This window comes from Topomyia yanbarensis, chromosome 2 (genome assembly GCF_030247195.1).
Source record: "Topomyia yanbarensis strain Yona2022 chromosome 2, ASM3024719v1, whole genome shotgun sequence".
Taxonomy (NCBI): domain Eukaryota; kingdom Metazoa; phylum Arthropoda; class Insecta; order Diptera; family Culicidae; genus Topomyia; species Topomyia yanbarensis.
Window position 1 is genome coordinate 178,414,951 of NC_080671.1, and position 19,624 is coordinate 178,434,574.

Consider the following 19,624-nt stretch of genomic DNA (forward strand, 5'->3'; position numbering starts at 1 on the left):
AATCGACAAATTTTAATCAAAAATTTTATTTATCTTGCGATGTTGGTACACCATTGAAATCGTTTTGAAATGGCTTTCAAATGTTTATTTTCGATACAAAAAAGCATATTGTATCACTGCCGCGAACCAGTATTAAGCACGCGCGCAAACATTGAAAAAAGGGCTAGTATACAATCTCCCCAATTAAACTCTTTTATTTTGTGCTCTGAAGTGGGTGAAATCCATAAATTGTGGAAGGAAGCATTTTTCAGCTAAACCAACATTTCGAACGACATTTGACACGTGCTGACAATTTTCAACCGGCGTAAAGCCGAGGCAAAAATAACAAGCTCAAGTGTTTATTGTTTAAAATCGGCTTTTCACAGATTAGCTGCGTGCCAAGTTTCGCCGGGGCTTTCCTAAAACATGGGAACCACTTTGAGATTTTTTGGCATGGATTTTTCAGCATAAAAGGAAAACGAAATTCTTATTATGACGGAAATACAAATGATGTTTTGTCTTCTCAATGATTGTGACACAGCTATAATAGTGATAGGTGCAACGTAACCATATCCGATGGCATAGATTGTAGGATACCGAACGACTCATGGAATGACTATTTCTACACACTAAAACAAAAGACCTTCAACAAATTAATAAAATGTAACTAAAAAATCATACTCCCCGGCGCCAAAAAGTAAAAGAGCGTAAAAGATCAACAATCCTCTGTCACTTTTTCGCTTTAGCGCCTTTCTGCATTTCCCATTTTTACCCTCTTTGCCAAACGGCCTGCTCTGAGTGTTGCTATTTTGCAGCTTGAGAAATTTTCCAAGCGGTGCGCGTGTTACTGTGCCGGTGGGAAATAGGAAAATAATGAGGAAAAAATTAGCAGGCGGGAAAATGGGCCAGCGGAAAAGGATTACACTCGCAACAACCGAGCAATGGTAGACCCTTTCCCGGCGGGTGTCGCAATACTAGAGGCAGCTCGAGCGCAGTCAAGAAAGATCCCTCGGAAACGGTGCGCTCTTCAACGCGACATAAAAAGCCCTCTTTGACGGATGTGTACTTTTTTAATTGAAAGGGGTTGTTGGACCCGAAAAGTGCTTTATTTTTGTTTAATTTTTTTTTTCGTTCTGGTTCGGTCGGTTGAAATGAAACCAACCGAGAGGAAGGGATTTAGAACAAAATTAGCAGAGATTAGGACTTCAGGGGTGCTTGTAAGGATGATGAGTCTGTGCGAAGGAGTTCAAACGTATTCAGATTTGATTAATTATTTTCGCTCATATTTAATGAAATCGAAATAAACTATGTTTTTAAGGTGACATTTAATCTGTATCTTTTTCTTTCTCTATTATTGAGGTGACAGATTACTCGACATTCCATGCAAGGTATGCGGAGATAGAAGCTCAGGAAAACATTACGGCATCTACAGCTGTGACGGTAAGAATCATATGGAATTGAGTTGGTTTTTTATCTTTAACATGGGACTAATGATCTAGATTAGAGCAAGCATTTATATTATTACAGTACATCAATTTCAATATGTGAGTTACAACAACGCCTGATATCATTCTGCAACACATTGGAGACTAATTTTGTTTTCTTGTTTATTTGACACGGCTCAATGCGTTAGCATAACTGAGCCGTGGGTCTTATAAGATTTTTACAATGTGTAAAAATTAAAATTAACTTTCAACTATCCATAGGGGTTTGTTGACGCAGTTTGCTTCTGCGTGTTGAGATCCTCTTCCTTGATGGTGAAAAATGAGGTGCGTTATCTGCCGCACCTTGAGAGTCATTCGGTCCGTCTTATCGTTTCGGTACTGCATTCATGATGCTCACGGTCGGGTGTTCTTGTTTGTTTCTTGTGTAAATCTTTTTTCATCGGTATTTGATTCTTTATTGCTGGTGTTGGTTGTTGGTTTGGAGACATTTGGTGTAATCGTTGTTACTTCGATGTTGGTAATGGTAGTTGGTTTAGTGGTACTGGGCCCGATCGTAGTTGTGCTGGTGTTTGTTACTGCCCGGTCCGCAGTCGTTGGTTGAAATATCGCGACAAAAGTGTGATTTTGCATACAAATTTGTCGTCACAACTTTTCCATTGAAGTATGTGAAGCAAGACGCGAAAAAATACGCCCATTTGTTCCGTTTAGCGCCGCCTGGACCTGAGAAGCTGATGAAACAATTTCACGGATGGAGGAAAATACTTCATGAATTTATTTATTCAGAGCTGGTGAGATCGTTTCATGTCATTTTTCAATGTTTGTCTACCTTCATAAATATTTTCCTTTTTGTAAATACGTGCCAGAATCAAAAATATTTTTCATTCTGGAAGTGCAAATATATTGCAAATATCCAATTGATACGTGGATGTATTCGCGCGGGGTTTATTGTATATGAAGGCGGCCTCAGAATGTACATGTAGGAACAGGTATTCCTGAAATGGGTCGGTGGATGTACTATAGACCTATCGCCTTTCATTTCTAAGGTCAAACTATCTATCGATGAAAACAAATATATCATTACATAGATGCAGACAAGTTTGCTCCATGAAAGCACTGCCGGACAGTGGGAAATGGATTGTCCACACACACAGAGTTGTTTGATAGCGGCGGAACTAGTACGTGGTGCCAGGTCATGTAGGTTTATTTCAATACTGTCATTATCAATATACGTTGGGATGCTGTATAAAAAGTCATTACATTCGACGGCGTGTTTCATGTTGTTCTGCGAAGCGAATGATTCTGCTTGACTAATGTTTGTGAACGAAATCAGTACCATATGACGCAAATGATGAAATTGCACGGCACTAACTTCTGCTATGTTAAGTTTCATGTTCACCTTCAACAATTGCTCCACTTCACGAATCGATGGTCTTACCGGACATTTAGAGAAGTCACCAGCAACACAGTTTATCCGCAACGGGACATACTCTTGCTTTGCATTGTCACTCATTGTTTGTTCACGTTTCACACACTAGGTAGAAGGAATCAATTTTTGCTTTTGCAAATAGACAAAGCGGCGGCGCATTTTTAGCTTCTGAACTGAGCAAGATGAAAAACCGAACTGACATTGGGGACTAATGAATGACTCGATTCGAAATTTTGCTATTTTGAATGCGGGTGTTCTACTTTGATAGAAATTAAAGAAAATGTTTAGATTATCGATCTTGGCGACCGTAAGTTATACTTGTGTGCGTTGTATGTTCCACCCGACCGCGCTCGTGATATCGAATATGTTGAAGCACACTGCAGCTCACTTTTTACTATCCTCGAAGACGCGAACGCAGTTGATGAGATCATGGTACTAGGAGATTTTAATCTTCCTAGCATTTCATGGAAGTCTTCCCGCAACGGATTCCTTTATCCGGATTCGGACCATTCCGTACTCCACCCAGCTGCAGTGAGGCTACTTGACAGCTATAGCTTAGCCACGTTACTACAAATCAATTCTATTGCCAATGAAAATAGCCGCCATCTCGATCTTTGTTTTACCAGCAATCAGGTTTCCGCCACATCAATAGTGATGGCGCCCTCTCCTCTAGTAAAACCAGTGATGCATCATCCTCCATTGATCGCTACGATTGATAACACTGTGGTGCATGATTTCGATATTACACCACTTTCTGTCACCTACGATTTCCGTAAAGCCGACCATCGCAGTATCGCAGACCTTTTTTCCACCATCGATTGGGAAAATATTTTGGACCTCGAAGATGTCGAATCCGCAGTCCAAACTTTTTCCAACGTTCTGGCGTACGTTATTGACATGTTCGTTCCGAAGAAAGTTCACCATCGACAAACCGGCCCTCCATGGCAAACGAGTACATTGCGGCGGTTGAACCGGCCCTCCATGGCAAACGAGTCAAGAGAGCTGCCCTGCGTATGTTTACCAAGTATCGTACAATATCACTCAGAGACTATTACGTCAGTCTCAACCATGCGTACAAACGAGCCAGTCAAAACTGTTTCTATCGATATCAGTAAAATATTCAGCGTAATCTCAAGTCGCATCCTAAACGTTTCTGGAAATATGTGAACGAGCAGCGCAAGGAATCTGGACTGCCGACTTTCAATGGTAACACAGCTTCCACATCACGAGATATATGTGCACTTTTTTGGAAAAATTCGCGAACGTGTTCACAGATAAGGAATTAACTATTGAGCAAATCAAACTCGCTGCTAGCAGAGCTCCACTTATGGGTCAAACTCTGAGTGCTATCGATGTCAACGCAACGATGATTACCAGAGCTTCCTGTCGACTTAAGTCATCCTTCAATCCGGGACCCGACTAGAGCTTCCATTTCCCGACGGTTTTCAGCTTCCCGGGACTCGGGAAATAAATAATAAATTTCCCGGGAAATCCCGGGATCCCGGGAATAAAGAAGAAATATAAAAACGTGAATGATTTTCTTAAAAAAAAGAATAAATTGAAAAGTTTTCAAACCCGTTTGATTGCATATATATATATATATATATATATATATATATATATATATATATATATATATATATATATATATATATATATATATATATATATATATATATATATATATATATATATATATATATATATATATATATATATATATATATATATATATATATATATATATATATATATATATATATATATATATATATATATATATATATATATATATATATATATATATATATATATATATATATATATATATATATATATATATATATATATATATATATATATATATATATATATATATATATATATATATATATATATATATATATATATATATATATATATATATATATATATATATCTGTCCTAAAAGCAGTTGTCAGAAAAAGGCGATTTAGCGTCCTACACATCATTCAATCATTTGATAACTCATCAATAAGTTTACGCAACATCGACTTCTTTTGATTTTTCTTGGTTATATGTATCTAAATTTTGGTAATCACGGATACGATTGGGACGATATACTAAACGCGGCTGCTGGAGTTACTGTCCAAAATTGGAATTCGTTGTTCTGATACGATGGGTCAATTTAATGCAAAGCACCTTCTTTGGTAATCTTGAATGAAAAGATTAAGCTGCTTCAGGGTATTGTGCAGTTATTTCCGATCAAATGAGAAAATGTGATATATGGAATCTACTTCTGTCACAGTAGGATCAGCATCATTCCGAATTAAGTGTGAATCAAAATCAAGCAGATGATGGACGAACTGTGCAGCGATGGATGAAGTCTACCATCGATTTCCTGTTACGGGCGAGTATCTGGATTGCTTGATCTTATCCCTTCAAAAATCCTGCCTTCATCGTTGAAAGCGACATTCGGCGGTATAACAAATTAGACGAAATATGCATTTGATGAACCGATCAAATATTTCTACAGACGTTCTAGAAACATTCCTTATTTTGAATAGCGTTTGCGTTAAGCATAATATCACTACAAACCATCCCAAGTTTTGAAACAAACACTCATTGATTTTTTTTAAGAAATTACCGCCATTTCAATTACTACTTTGATTGCATTCATTCAAGATCTTTCATTCAAGATCTAACTATTAAAATAAACTATTAAAAGAACTGTTAAAAAATCTGATCAATCGGCTCATCGGTTGCAGAGATATCGTGCGCATCACTAACCGGCAAATTAATCCATTTTTGCATGAAAATATCAACATTTTTAGTAGTATTTTGAGTAAGGCTTGGACTATATACCTAAAAAATCATGAAAACATATCAGCGAGCCTAAAGATATATAGTCCAAAGATCTGCAAATCAGTTGGAAAAGCACAATCTGCATTCACTGCGCACTCCAAATTTTTCCCGATATTTCCTACAGAATTTCTTTCGCAGAACCTAAATAAATTAAAAAATTTTTTTTCCCGGGATTCCCGAATCCCGGGAATAAGACAACACAATTTCCCGGCAATCGGGAATCCTGGGAAATCCAAAAATCCCGGGATTCCCGGGAAATAAATTCCCGGGATGGAAGCTGTAGACCCGACGGGTTCCCCTCCGCTTTTCTGATAAGGCACATCGAAGTTTTAGTTAATCCGCTTCTTCACATCTTTCGAACATCTATTGACAGAGGTATTTTTCCATCATGCTGGAAATCAGCGAACATGTTCCCAGTACATAAAAAGGGAAATAAGCGAGACGTCAATACCTACCGTGGAATAACTTCATTGAGTGCTGTCTCGAAATTGTTCGAACTTGTGATTATGGAACCTCTTCAGGCTCACTGTAAGCAGTACCTAAGTGACGATCAACACGGCTTCACGTCTGGACGGTCAACTGCGTCTAACCTATTATGTTTAACATCCTTCATAACAGAGAGTATGGAACATCGCACTCAAACCGACGTTGTTTACACCGACTTATCTGCCGCTTTTGACAAGATAAACCACGATATCGCAATAGCAAAAATGAAGAGATTTGAAATTAATGGTAGTATTTTGCAATGGTTTCGATCCTACCTCACTGACCGAGAGATAGCGGTTGTCATAGGAGAATGCCAGGCCCCTACATTCTCTTCTACATCTGGAATACCTCAAGGAAGCCGCTTGGGACCGTTGATGTTTCTGATATACTTCAATGATGTACATGTAATTTTGAAGACTCCACGATTTTCCTTCGCAGATGACCTCAAGATTTTTCGCCTAATTCGTTCAATTGAATATTGCAGAGTTCTCCAACAGCAGCTTCAAGTCCTTGCTGATTGGTGCAATACGAACCGCATGTGTGCAAACTCGAAGAAGTGCTCGGTAATATCTTTTTCACGGAAGAAGGATTCGATTTATTTTAACTACCGTCTACTAGAGACAGAAATCAAACGTGTCAATCACGTGAAGGATCTGGGAGTGATTCTGGATTCTCAACTTATGTTTAAACAACACGTCTCCTATGCAGTTGGTAAAGAGTCTCGAGCACTGGGATGCATATTCAGGATAGCCAAAAACTTTACGGATGTTTATTGTCTCAAATCGCTGTACTGCTCTTTATCCCGATCAATTCTTGAATATTGCCCTGAAGTGTGGAGCCCGAACTATAATAATGGCGTTGAAAGAATTGAAAGTGTGCAGCGACGCTTTTTACGTTTCACGCTCCGTAGATTGCCGTGGAGAGATCCTGTCCGACTACCTAGCTATGAAAACCGATGTCAGCTGATTCAACTAGAGCCCCTACATGTTCGAAGGAATATCGCAAGAGCTTTGTTCATCGCTGACACACTGCAAGGCCGTATAGATGCCCCAGCTATTTTGGAACAAATCAACATAAACATCGCACCTCGAGCACTACGTAACAACAATATGTTCCGGCTGCCATTCCGACGCACAAATTATAGTATGTATGGAGCTACTACTATTGCTGGTCTACAACGAATTTTTAACCAGGTAGCTTCAGCATTTGATTTCAACGTTTCTCGACATACTCTGCGTATACATTTCTCCATATTGTTTAATCATTTCGTTAACAACACTTGACCTTTTTATTCTTTGTTTGTAATTATTATATGATTATTGTTATTATGTGAGACTTGATTATTAGAAATAAGATTAGTATTTAGGCCAACATCATTGGGGCTTTGATGTGCCTGTTGATGTATTAAATAAAATAAACAAATAAACAAATAGACGATCTTATGGTTAATTTATAAAGTCGGCAGAGGCTGGGTCGGGTTCTGGCCCAAATCACTGTCAGTTCATACATTCCGACAGCGGTTGTGGTTGGGGTATGACTCAGTTCCGCTCCAGGCTGTATTATTGAAGATTTGTGGGGCGTAAGTTGACAGGGAAAGGGAAGAAACGACGTGCGCGTGGAACCGTTTATGTGTCCGTCATACAAAGTAATGCTTTCGGTACAGTTTTTGCTCATTTTGGCCACTCAAAATTATTTCATATCTCAAGAAAATCGAATTTTCTGTTGTAGTTTCGATTTGTTTACTACCTTTGATTAATTTTTTCGAGACTATTTTATTTTTTCCCTTTTCTAGTTTACTACCTGTAAAAAATATTTAAAGGAATATAGATTTAGTATGTTTCAAGGCATTTTATCGCTGAAACTTAAACAAAATTTAAAAAAAAATCTGGGAATGATCATTGAAGTGTAAATAAGAAGCAACACTCCCGATGGACGGCTGTCCGGAGTTCATGTTGTTTGTTTAAAGTTCTCGGAATTTGATTGCGAAGGACTGAACTGAATCGCTCAAGCTTAATTTCAAATGAACTTGATTTTTTTAAATAAATTTTAGAAAGTTTAAAAACAAAATCGTTATCGCGATTTTTGCTCAATTATAACCTTATATGTAGATGAAAAAGTATTATCCTTTTTGTTTGCCCCAATGAGTGATATTGGTATTCAAAAGAAGCTCACTTTTGGCAAAAAAAAGTGCTCATAGATTTTCAACGATAATAGTTAGATATGTGATGCAATGAAACAAATTATTCGATAATGTCCTTAACCAAAAACAGCGAATAAAATAAATTGTTTGTGCCTATAATGTTGAATTTGTATTAAACTTTTCAAATATGTTGATAACCATCCTGAATTTCTAAGCAGGCAATTACTGAATAATAAACAGTTTGCTTATCAACCTGGAAATTCAATTGTTACGGTTGAAAATGCCCTGAAAAATATAGAATGCGCAAAATCGATCTTCATCGACTTTGAGGAAGCATTCGAATCGACGCAACGTACTACTGAAACAAAAAGGATCGACCGTTCCACTGTTGATTGGATTTCTGAAATATTGTGTTACCGGGCTATGAGAGCGTTGCTGAAAGCAAGACTATAACCATGAGCACCACTAGAGGGTATCATCAAGGAGAAGTACTGTCATTCCTTCTGTGGCCTAAATGCTAAATGAACTGGAAGGTCAGGAACCTTACACTTTGTAACGGTTAGATTTGGGACCGATGAAATAAACTTATATTCACTCTTTCAGCTTTTGTTTGACCGTGCTATAGTAACTTCATGCAAATTAAGCCTCCCATGTAGCATTTCTTCTTTTATAGCACACTGAAAGTGCAATCTAAATTTTAAAAAGGGCTTCAAGAGCTCTATGAAACCATAATTGTTATTATGGTTCGCAATATCGTTGAATCGATAATTTTTCCGTTGAATTCAACGGCGTTGATTTTGGCGTTAATTTCATCGTTCATCGTCAACGCACTTCGATGAATGTAACGTTATCGTTAACGAAAATTTTGCGTTGATTTCTGTTTTGAGCACGTATAGAATGGTGCTTATGCTATCTAATAGATGTATTTTTATATATGTATATTACATATTGTCTTTGAATAAATAATGTTTCGTTCTGACTAAAATGCTACGCCAACTTAAACCTATTTTAATTTGAACATTTCTCTACTTATATTAAAGTCGAAAAGGTGAACCGCCTTAACGCATGGATACACCGGGCCAAACTTATGTTAGATATAAAATAATTGATATTTGATTTTTATTGGACTACCAGACTATCAAACCATGAGTACAACTAAAATGTTTCTAAAGAAATCTAATTAAAAAATTAAAAAAAAGTACTCAATTCACCCATATTCAATTCCTAACCTCGATTTACGGATAAACGACAATCGCTAAGGCAAATTATGGGCCACGGAATTTTATATTCGATTATCTTTCATACAAATATTGGTCTTGAAATAAGCTGTCCCGTTTATATTTATAGATTTGCGAAATGATCATGTTTCACTTTGAAAGAAATTTTAAACAAACTTTAACAGGAAAAGCATTGAAATTTCTTTTTGCGATTTATGAAAATGTAGAATAGTTATGTATGGATTATTATTTTTTAAGTGTACATAGCTATGTTTGCTTTATACATCTTCCTTGACCACATTAAAAGTAATTCGAAATATGTAACAATCACAATTCGTACAAAACGTAAGGAAATTGTCCAGTTGTGCAATGAACAAAAAATCATTATTTCAGCCACCCATGATTAGTGCGGTCGTTTTTGCTATGCTATCATAATTTGTACAAAAGGATACAATACAACAATGAATCATTATTTATATCCTGCACAAGAAATGCGAGGATTGGAAAAAATCTCTTAACGCTCCGGAAGTCGCGCTTATGGCCCACTGAACGAGCAGCTGCTGGTGCCCTGAGACGATTTCGCTAGATTTTCATAGCAGCGTGCACTCAATGCACTAGCGCGGCTTCCGGAAGGTTAAAAAAATAAAGGCGAATTATATTATGCGGATGCAGCTAAGAGAAATTCGCTCTGATATTTCTAACCTTCAAATGTTTTGTTACCATCTCAATTGCCATTAAAATTAGTTTCATTTCAGAAACATTCGGTTAACCCTCAAAAAGGCAAGCGGTCTCAGAGGCCCGGCTAGTTACAGTTCTCTTCTTTCAATGAACTTGTAATTTGAAATACAAATGATCGAGCGTTTTTGGGCTTTCGATTCTCTCACTGATAAAATGACAAAAAGAAGCTTTAGATTTCATTGGGTCTTAGGAGCGATGCTTCTTGAAGTCACAATTTTAGCTAGCCTTTTTGCGGGTTGAAAATGGTTTGCTGAAATTAATCGTTTCCGCGAAATGATACGTAATCATTTTCATTGAATGTATTGAGCAGTTTCAAAGCTGTTCAGTTATGGGAGCCCCTCAGTTTAATAGTGCCCAGTGGCACTGAGTTGTTTTAACACGGCTCTGGCCGATGTATATTCTCAATAGTATGACGCCACCTGCTATTCAGCTGATGATACATGGGACATGAAGGTTCCATGATAGATTGCCACTGCATGTGGACTTGCACAAAGGAGACATCTACTGGCCACCAAAATCGCGCGATTTGGATTTGTTTCATATTCATTGGGGTTATGGCTACGTTAATAATGCTCCTACAACTAACCACAGAATCTGTACTTTAAATAAAATTAAAAATATACCTTCTTACAGAAATATTTTTAAATATAAATTTAAACTTCATGTGAATAAATTATATAATTTCTCCGACGAAAAAAAATACTTTCAACAGAATTCAACGCAAAAATTTCCGATAACGCAAATGTTTATTTATTAGGAGTACGGCAACTCTTCTTATTGCTTTTTGTGGAGCTACAGTGAAAACTTTCAGATTGATTCTGGACAATAAATTAGCTCGATTTTGAAAAAATACTCTATATCCTATAAGTTGGTTATGCGAATTTGTAAAAGTAACTATCTTTTATCCGAAAACTTGGTTTATGAATGGCAAAAATTACAAAGAAAAAAATAAAATAAAATTTAAATAGGTGGCAATATAATTGGCACCGCTCGTTAAAAAACGTCAGTTTTCCTATTTTTTTTATTTCGATTATAGAGGTTTTAACCTTAAGGTCATTCGCCTATTCGGGTTAGAAAAATCTTTTATGAAAAATTTCTAAAAAAAAATTTTTTGTGCGAGGTCGGGACTCGAGCCCAGGTGCGCTGCGTACGAGGTAGGGGAGAGTGGGTACGCTTGATCCCACTTTTGTTTTTCACTTATAACTTTTCAATGAAATTAAAATTTCAATTGCAAGATTCGCCATATTGTAGTTAATTCGAATTGTAAGAGCTGTGAATAATGTGCTAATCGGTAAACTATGTCCTGTCAGTAAAATGAACAGTTTTGAAAATCATGAAAAAACTAGGTTTTTGTGAAATCGTGTGGTAACTTGATCCCCCGCCTACTAGGGCTAAAGAAACAAAGCCCACGATGACCTATAGATACGAAAGTTCAGCTAACCACCTATCCTGACAAATTAAATAATAACACTACCTTTTTAGATGCACGACAAACTTTAACCACCGTAGAAAGTCGAGACAAGTATTTGCGGTAAATCAATACTGTTTAACTGACTTTTTTATGAAAATGATGTTTTGCTATTTCTATACATTTCGGAAGTGTTTGAGAGAACTAATGATAGGGACCAAGAATACCCAGTGTTACAGGGATCAAAGATATCTGTTGTATGAGGGGAACAAAATTTATTTTTTTTTTGCATGTGTAGTGCAACTTTTTATTCGAAGTACGTGTTTTTCTAGGCAAAAGCCCTTAGAAAGTAACCGTACTTGAAAATATTTATAAATAATTAGGTCGACGATCTCATACAACCGTTCAAAAAATTTGTGAAAAAATCTTCGAGATAGATTTAAACACATATTTTCTAAAATATTGTACAACATTTCCAAACCAAATGTAATACATCAGAAATTTGGTAAACGATCTTGCAGTATCAGCTAAGGATGAAAACAACAAACGAACAACACGAAGTTGGAAGCGATTGGAATAATATTATACAGAAAAATATCACCGCCGGTGATCTGTCCTAGTGCCTGAGAAATAGTTGGTTTACGAAAAAGGGAATCGGTATCGGCCGAAATTCCGCTGCCGGGAAACTCTCAGTACAAGTTAAATAGGACCAGATAAATAGGAACAAATAGCGCCAAGAATAACAAGAAACCTTGGAAGCTAGTTGTGAAGATATGTAGCTCATCAAGGTAAACACCTCTGGATTGTTTCGCGTCTCGACCCAAGGGTCCGATTCCTTACAAACGACGTACGTAGGATTTTATCGATATTTTGATTTTTCAATATAAAATTCTTATTCATAAAAATTATGCGTAAAAAATAAACTAAAATTCTACGTACGTCGCTAGAGAAAACAATTCTGACTATACTTTCAGAACGCTCAAAAAATATTTCTTTGAGTTACATTCTGGCTGGATCAAAAACGGTGGTTTCGAGAAAAGCGCAGTAAAAATTATTAATGCACTCATACCTATAAAACGTTGAAGCAGTTTTGAAAATTTGAACAGTTATTTATTATTATTGTCGCCTTTCATATTTTGACATATCATTTTTATGGCTCTAAGGTACATTTTAGGCCAATAAAAAATTTCGATTTTCTGAAAATTCTACAGTGGCGTAACCTCTTAAGGAAAACCTCGATGACTGAATGCAAGGAATGAAGGACAATCAATGCCCTACCTAAATAACTACACAGAAAAAATATTTAACGATTTTACATTTATTTTCATGCATATATTTGGATGTAAAATTAAACCATCCCGCAAATATACATACTTTTTTCCAAATAATTTTGTTATAATTTTATACGTTGATTGAAAAATACAGTTACATTAATTGAAACACCCATGCATTTCTATTTATATTCCAATATGATTGCAAAATATTATATGATTAAAAATGTAAAATCTGCGCACCAAACAATCTGAATTTAATCGTTGATGTAATTCAAAACTTGCCACAATCTAACAAACCGTAATTGACGAAATGGCGAAATATCACCGTCTTCTGTTTAATTTTACATGAAAGATGTACTTTCCATGCGCAATGCCATAAAATTACACTGTTCAACATTTTAAACAAACGCCATATGTGGAGTAAAATTACGTGACTCGCAAAATTCAACGACATGTAAAACAAAAATCAATCATAAAACTATGTCATTTTTGATGCTCGTATATGTCATGGTCAGGAGATGTAAATTGACACTTTTTTCTAGATGTGTGCATTATCTCGTGAGACACACTGGCACTTAGTTTTAGTTTGACATGTATTAATATATTTTCGAATTTTAAAACTGAAAATTGAGCTCTTGGAACTATAAAAAATGTGAAGTTGATTTTTACGAAAACATCTGAACTGATTTTCTGAAAAAAAATGTTCTATAACGCAACACACATACCTCCAAAGCGTTCGTTTACTATTCGTTCATGCAAGATTATATATAAAGGCCAACTCGTTTTCAATCTATCGATATGCCATGCATCGTAGAGTTTCACATACTACCCTTCTTTTTGATAATTCCTTTTATTCTAAGACTAATGCCTATTTCGGAAAATCTATTTCGCCTAGGTTGTTCTGGATTCTTCAAACGCAGCATACACCGGAACCGGGTGTACACATGCAAAGCAGCAGGCGAACTAAAAGGGCGCTGTCCGGTCGACAAAACCCATCGTAATCAGTGTCGCGCATGCAGGCTATCCAAGTGCTTCCAATCAGCGATGAACAAAGACGGTAAGCAACTTTTGCCACTGATTTTCGCTATTTGATTTTCCCTTACGGATGACAATTGTAGAATATTTACAAATCATTTATGCACCCGCGAGTGTGCGCTTCGATTACGCTTAATGTGCTCTGATTAAGATAGTGACGCGATTTTGAATACTAATCAATCCCTTGGCTGTGGTTCGCCGGAAGCTGAGATGTGCAAACGAAATCACATTATGGCGAGCAAACACAGCTGGTGAAGCTTCCATCGTCTAACCGTGCACCGCAACGAAATTTTCCAGCTCATTTTCACTTCGGCGATTACATGCACAGTTGAAATATTTGTACAAACAGCCTCAAATGAAGCGTTTAGTTACTTCTTTCGTATACAAGCAAGCTCAAAGCGAGTCAAAACCGCCTTCTTTGATCTTTCGTCTATGGTTCGAAGAACGGCTTCAGTAGAACCAAGACGGCCACCCACTCAAATTTTCACCCACACCGATAGCCGAGCAGAGAAAGAACATAATTCGCGCCTAAGCTGTAGGCAGCTGCTTCTGGCAGAATGCGTCTTTGGCACCCCAAGTAAAAGTTCCAATCCTGTCGGTTTGCCGCACGTGAAATATTCCCAGTCAGGACAGTGACAAATACACCGTGGCAAAGAGGCTTTTGCCAGAAACCAACATTTTGAGTTCAATAATCCCCTTTTAACGCTATTTCCACTTTTGTCGTACTTTTTCGCTTTTGCGCCTCTGAGATGCTCGATACGAAAGAAGTTTTGCCCTTTTGGCAGTAACGTGGCGAGATTGTTTAATGTTCATCATTCCATCATATTTGCCATTTGTATAAAGTGAACGATTACATTTTTTCAAAGCAGTTGGAAGATTTGATACTCTCGAAACATAACAAACCAAAATCATATACCTAACACCACTTTTCTTTTCCTTTTATTTATTTGACACGGCTCAATGCGTTAGCATAACTGAGCTGTGGGGTTATTATGAGTTTTATAATATGTAAAAATGATAACAGTTAGTTTTCAAAATGGTTGTCCATTTCCATGCTGTTCACGCAGCTTGCTGCTGCGTTATCAAGATCCTATTTCTTGAATATTTCTTTCTATTTCTCGGATCTCTATAAAAATTGGGGAAAAATATTTTCATGGAGCTGTACTAAAATAAAAAGTATGTAACCCCTTAAAGATGCCAATTTTGTTTTGTTTTACATTTTAAATTACTTAAAACAAGGGATTACGTATTGACTTTTTTCAAATGAAACTAAGGAGATTTTATAGCTATCTTATACATATACACAACGGGGTAATACAATTTTCTTAAGATTAGAGTATCATTTAGTTTTTAGGGCAATATGGTGTGACATTTTTAGTAGGGAGATTATTGGAACAAATAATTTTTAACTAAGAGGGACAATTTTTACTATTTTAAAACTAGGAATAACTAGAGGGCGTGATTGATTTTGTAAAGGTTAATTAGAGTTATTTTTATGTGGCAGTAGAGTTGGGCATTTTCAACGGGATTATGTAAAATAATAGTTAAAACTAGAAGAGACAGGAAGAGCTAAATGTTTCGGGAAGATCTTTGGGGGGGGGGAGGGGGGTCGGTAGGTTTGATACTTCTGGGTATAAGAATCAGGGAGGGAGAGTGTACAAAGAAGGCAGGGGGCGCAATTATTAACTTTCAGCTTCAGGTATCGGGAGATCAACGGCATAGATTGCAGACTAGGGTGGCCTTCATCAGGAAGAATCATGCACTGGGACACCGGGTGGTCCCCTCAAGACGGCAGAGGTTTCTCCAGACGATTTCGTAGTACAGCGATGCGATCGGCAACACTTCGAGTTGCGCGTATGATGTTCTTACTGCTCTTACAGGCGGAAGAGGGCACTTCTGAGAATGATAAGAAAAATAAAAGGGGAAGTTAAATTTGCGGCTTGCCAGTACATCTCGAACCGGGATGTTGGGTGGTATTCCTCGGGCCCGGAGGGTGTCCATTAGCCGACACCTAGCGGAACTGTACTCGGTTCACGCCCAGACAATGTGCTCGATGTCGTGATAGCCGTCGCCCCAAGCGCAGACACCACTATCCAAGAGCCCAATACGCCGGAGATGTGCATCCAGCGTGTGATGGTTTGCCATGAGTTGGGACATCACACGAATGAAGTCACAACCCCCATCCATCCCCTTGAACCAAGGTTTTGTCGATACTTTAGGGACTAACGAATGTAGCCACCTTCCTAATTCACCATTGTTCCACGAATTTTGCCAACTTTCGAGGGTCCTCCAATGAGTAATACTGAAAAATTCGTTGAAGCAAATTTGTCTTTCATAAACGTCATCTTTTAAAGCACTTACCTTAGCTAGGAATCCGCTTCTCATTGTCCAGAATGGAACACCCATACCAAGGTAATCTGGAAAAATTTGTCGGATAAAGCACTCAGTAGCTCCCGTATTTTCCCCAAAAAATACGAGGAGTGCTTTCCATGTTTCATCGATGCGAATAGCCTCAATGGAACTGAGGTTATCCGAGACGATGATGTAATGGTCTGCGAGTAATGTTTCAATGGCTCCAAGGCTATACTGAATAGAAGCTAGTTCTGCGGCGTAAACTGAAGCAGGGTCGCTGTTTTTGTAGGAGGCGATGAACTTTTATTTGAAAATTCCGAAGCCATCGGACCCTTCGAGATTTTATCCGTCAGTATAAAAACGTCTTAGAACAGTCGATTTTTCGAAATTTATTATATAAAATGTTCGAAACAACTTGCGGGCGTATGTGGTCCGGAATTCCACAAATCTCGTCTTTCATAGACGTGTCGAAGAAAACAGTGGATTCAGAACCATTTATGACATGCACATGGTTGGGATTGTAAGAAGATGGATTAATATGCTACGCCATGTAGTCAAAGTACAGGGACATTAAACGGGTCTGAGAATTGAACTCAACAAGCCGTTCGAAATTTTCAATCACCTCCGGGTTCAAGATGTCGCATCGAATGAGAGTTCCCAAAATCGATTTTTCAGCAGGAGAACGCACAACAGGACTTCGAGACTCATCGTATAGGTCGACTGCATGCACCCTAAGACGATACGCAAACAATGATACTAATCATGATTTTATTTATAGTTGAAAAAGAATTATCTTTTGTTTGCCCCAGTGATTGATATTGTTATTCCAAAGAACCCCATTTTTGGATGAAAAGTGCTCATAACTTTCGAGGGAAAATAGTAAGATACGTGGTGCCATGAAACAAATTATTCGCCTTAAAACAATCTTAAGGGGTCACATATATTTTTATTTTTCAAAAGATCGAATATGTTCCTAAATTTTTATAGAGTTCCGAGAAATAGATCGAAAGTTAGAGCGCTTCCGAGCGCGCTTCATCCACCAAGAACAGAAGATTTTTAAGGAATTTTAGGTGATCTATTGGTCTTCAGCCGAGATCACCGCAAACCTCTTAAATAAAAAAAAGGGTTTCGGAAAAAAGCCGTAATTCCGCCAATTATTAATGTATTTTTATAAACGTATACTTGTTTATTTCACTGAAAAATGTACCACCAAAATACTATAACTTTGATGAAATGAAATTATTTCTTTATGCCTTTACCTAAATTCAAACTTTCTAGACATTTTTCGCACAAAAAGGTATGTAACCCCTTAAGGACATTATACATGCGAGCCACAACATAGCTTATAAGCTGCACACACCCCTCTCCCCTGCCTAACCATGTATCCGACATGAGCAAATATAAAAATACGTTTTTCAATACACTAACCTTGCCGGTGTACCACGAAACTGCTACTTGAGGAAGCTAGAACATTTTCCTATGCAATCAACCCGAGTTTTTGACGGAATTCCATCTGTAGCTCTTATTTTGTGCGAAAATATCACCCCTCTTCACTTGGGGTTTCTTTTCGAAATACTCTTATTTTTCTTCTTCTCATTTTCAGAACACTTTTTCAAATGCACTTTAATCACACACCACTTAAAAAATACCCGCGAAACTTTAATCGTTTACTAACTAAACTTCAAATTTTCTGACAATGTGCAGATGACCGAAAGAAAATGTCCGAAAACTCTCATTTGTGCGCTTAAATTTTCACTGCGAATTCCATTTTTTCTCAATGCAAATAAGCGCGTCGGTGCCTAGCAACAGGCGTGCGTTGCTGGCTTCCACATATCTTCACCTTAAAGTTGTCTGAAGACTACTTCAGTTTTAAATTACTTCCGCAAAAGTTATTCGAATAAAACAGTTTTTCAGCAGACCCCAACCTTCGATTTTAAAAATTGTTGTGAATTGGAAAGTACGTTAGATAGAGCTTACATGTCTGAAGTAAACTTTTCCAAAATTGGTCGTTCTACAACTTCGCTGAAGGTCGTTTGACTCTAGAATGATTAAAAAGTTAATTTTATTAGAACCACCTTACCTGTTGTTTCAATAAAAAGAAAGGGCTCAAAGACTACAAAAACTTCTCCAAAGACTATAAGGCTTTTAGTTTTAGTAAAATCTTAAAATTCCAATGCACGAATTCATTCGTCGTTTTCTGCAACGAATCATTTTCGTGCATTGTAAATAGAAGGTTTCGTTCATATCATGTACAAGAATAGCCGCTTGCTGAAGCTTTCGTAAATGTTACACATTCAATGTACACTCCACGAATGTTATCGTTGATAACGACATTATTTTTCGTGAATGAAACGAAATGTTTTGTTTATTTTAATAAACGTGTGTGTATATTTAGAACGATTTCGTTGGTCGCACGAATTATTTTCGTTTATTTTAGAAAAGTTTTCGTATTTATCATCCTCTTATTTTTTCATTCGATCTTTTGGAATCTTTGTTTGACAACACCGATTCTTTTTAATTAAGGAAACAGATCTGGCAAAATCGATTTTTTGTGGTATGAAGAAATGACCGCTTGATGAACGAAAGTTTTCGTAAATTGTACTTGTTTAGTCTACATTGCTTGAATGTATTCGTTGAAAACGACAGTATTTTTCGTGAATGAAACGAAATGTTTTGTTTATTTTAATAAACCTTTTTGTATATTACGAATAATCTCGTTGGTCGCACGAACTCATTTCGTTCCTCTAAGAGAATTTTTCGTATTTAATAGCATATTATTTTGACATTGCTCCTGCAGAGAAAAACTCAAACTTATTCATACAAAACCAAAGAGTAGTTCGCGATGGATCAACTGAATCCGTAGTGCTCCGGATTCTGGATCAACCGAAAGAGGTTCAGGAAATCTAAGGATGCGGATACGGCTACTAAATAGTCAGACCGAGACCGTCGTGATGATCAACAATTATCTGACGTATAGCAACAATGACTCCATATTCTACCTCCATTGAACCTCTGTTGACCTTAACGGTATGACGTATAATGCTCGTAAATATTATAAAAACTTTCGCATATAGCAGCTAAGAATTCGTTAAGCCAACAAAAGTCCTTTCGTGGTTTTCACGAAAAACTCGTAATAAAAAATAAAAGTGTTTCAGTAGAACTACGAACGATTTATTATATGTACGAAAAATTACAAACCTCATTTTTTTCATCAAATTCCCTCGTACCCCAACTTCCTATATTCTTCCGGAAATGAAACATTTATCATGTGATTGCTGAA

At 37.0% G+C, this 19,624-nt stretch overlaps 1 protein-coding gene across 1 annotated transcript in view; it reads left to right on the top strand.

Moving 5' to 3' along the window:
- Positions 1–19,624, top strand: part of LOC131682242 (protein dissatisfaction) — a 52,180-nt gene that overhangs the window by 17,602 nt on the left and 14,954 nt on the right. The window contains exons 2-3 of the mRNA XM_058963599.1: positions 1,339–1,419; positions 13,853–14,014. Of these exons, the coding sequence (XP_058819582.1) occupies positions 1,339–1,419; positions 13,853–14,014 (243 nt within the window). The remainder of the gene's footprint in view (positions 1–1,338; positions 1,420–13,852; positions 14,015–19,624) is intronic.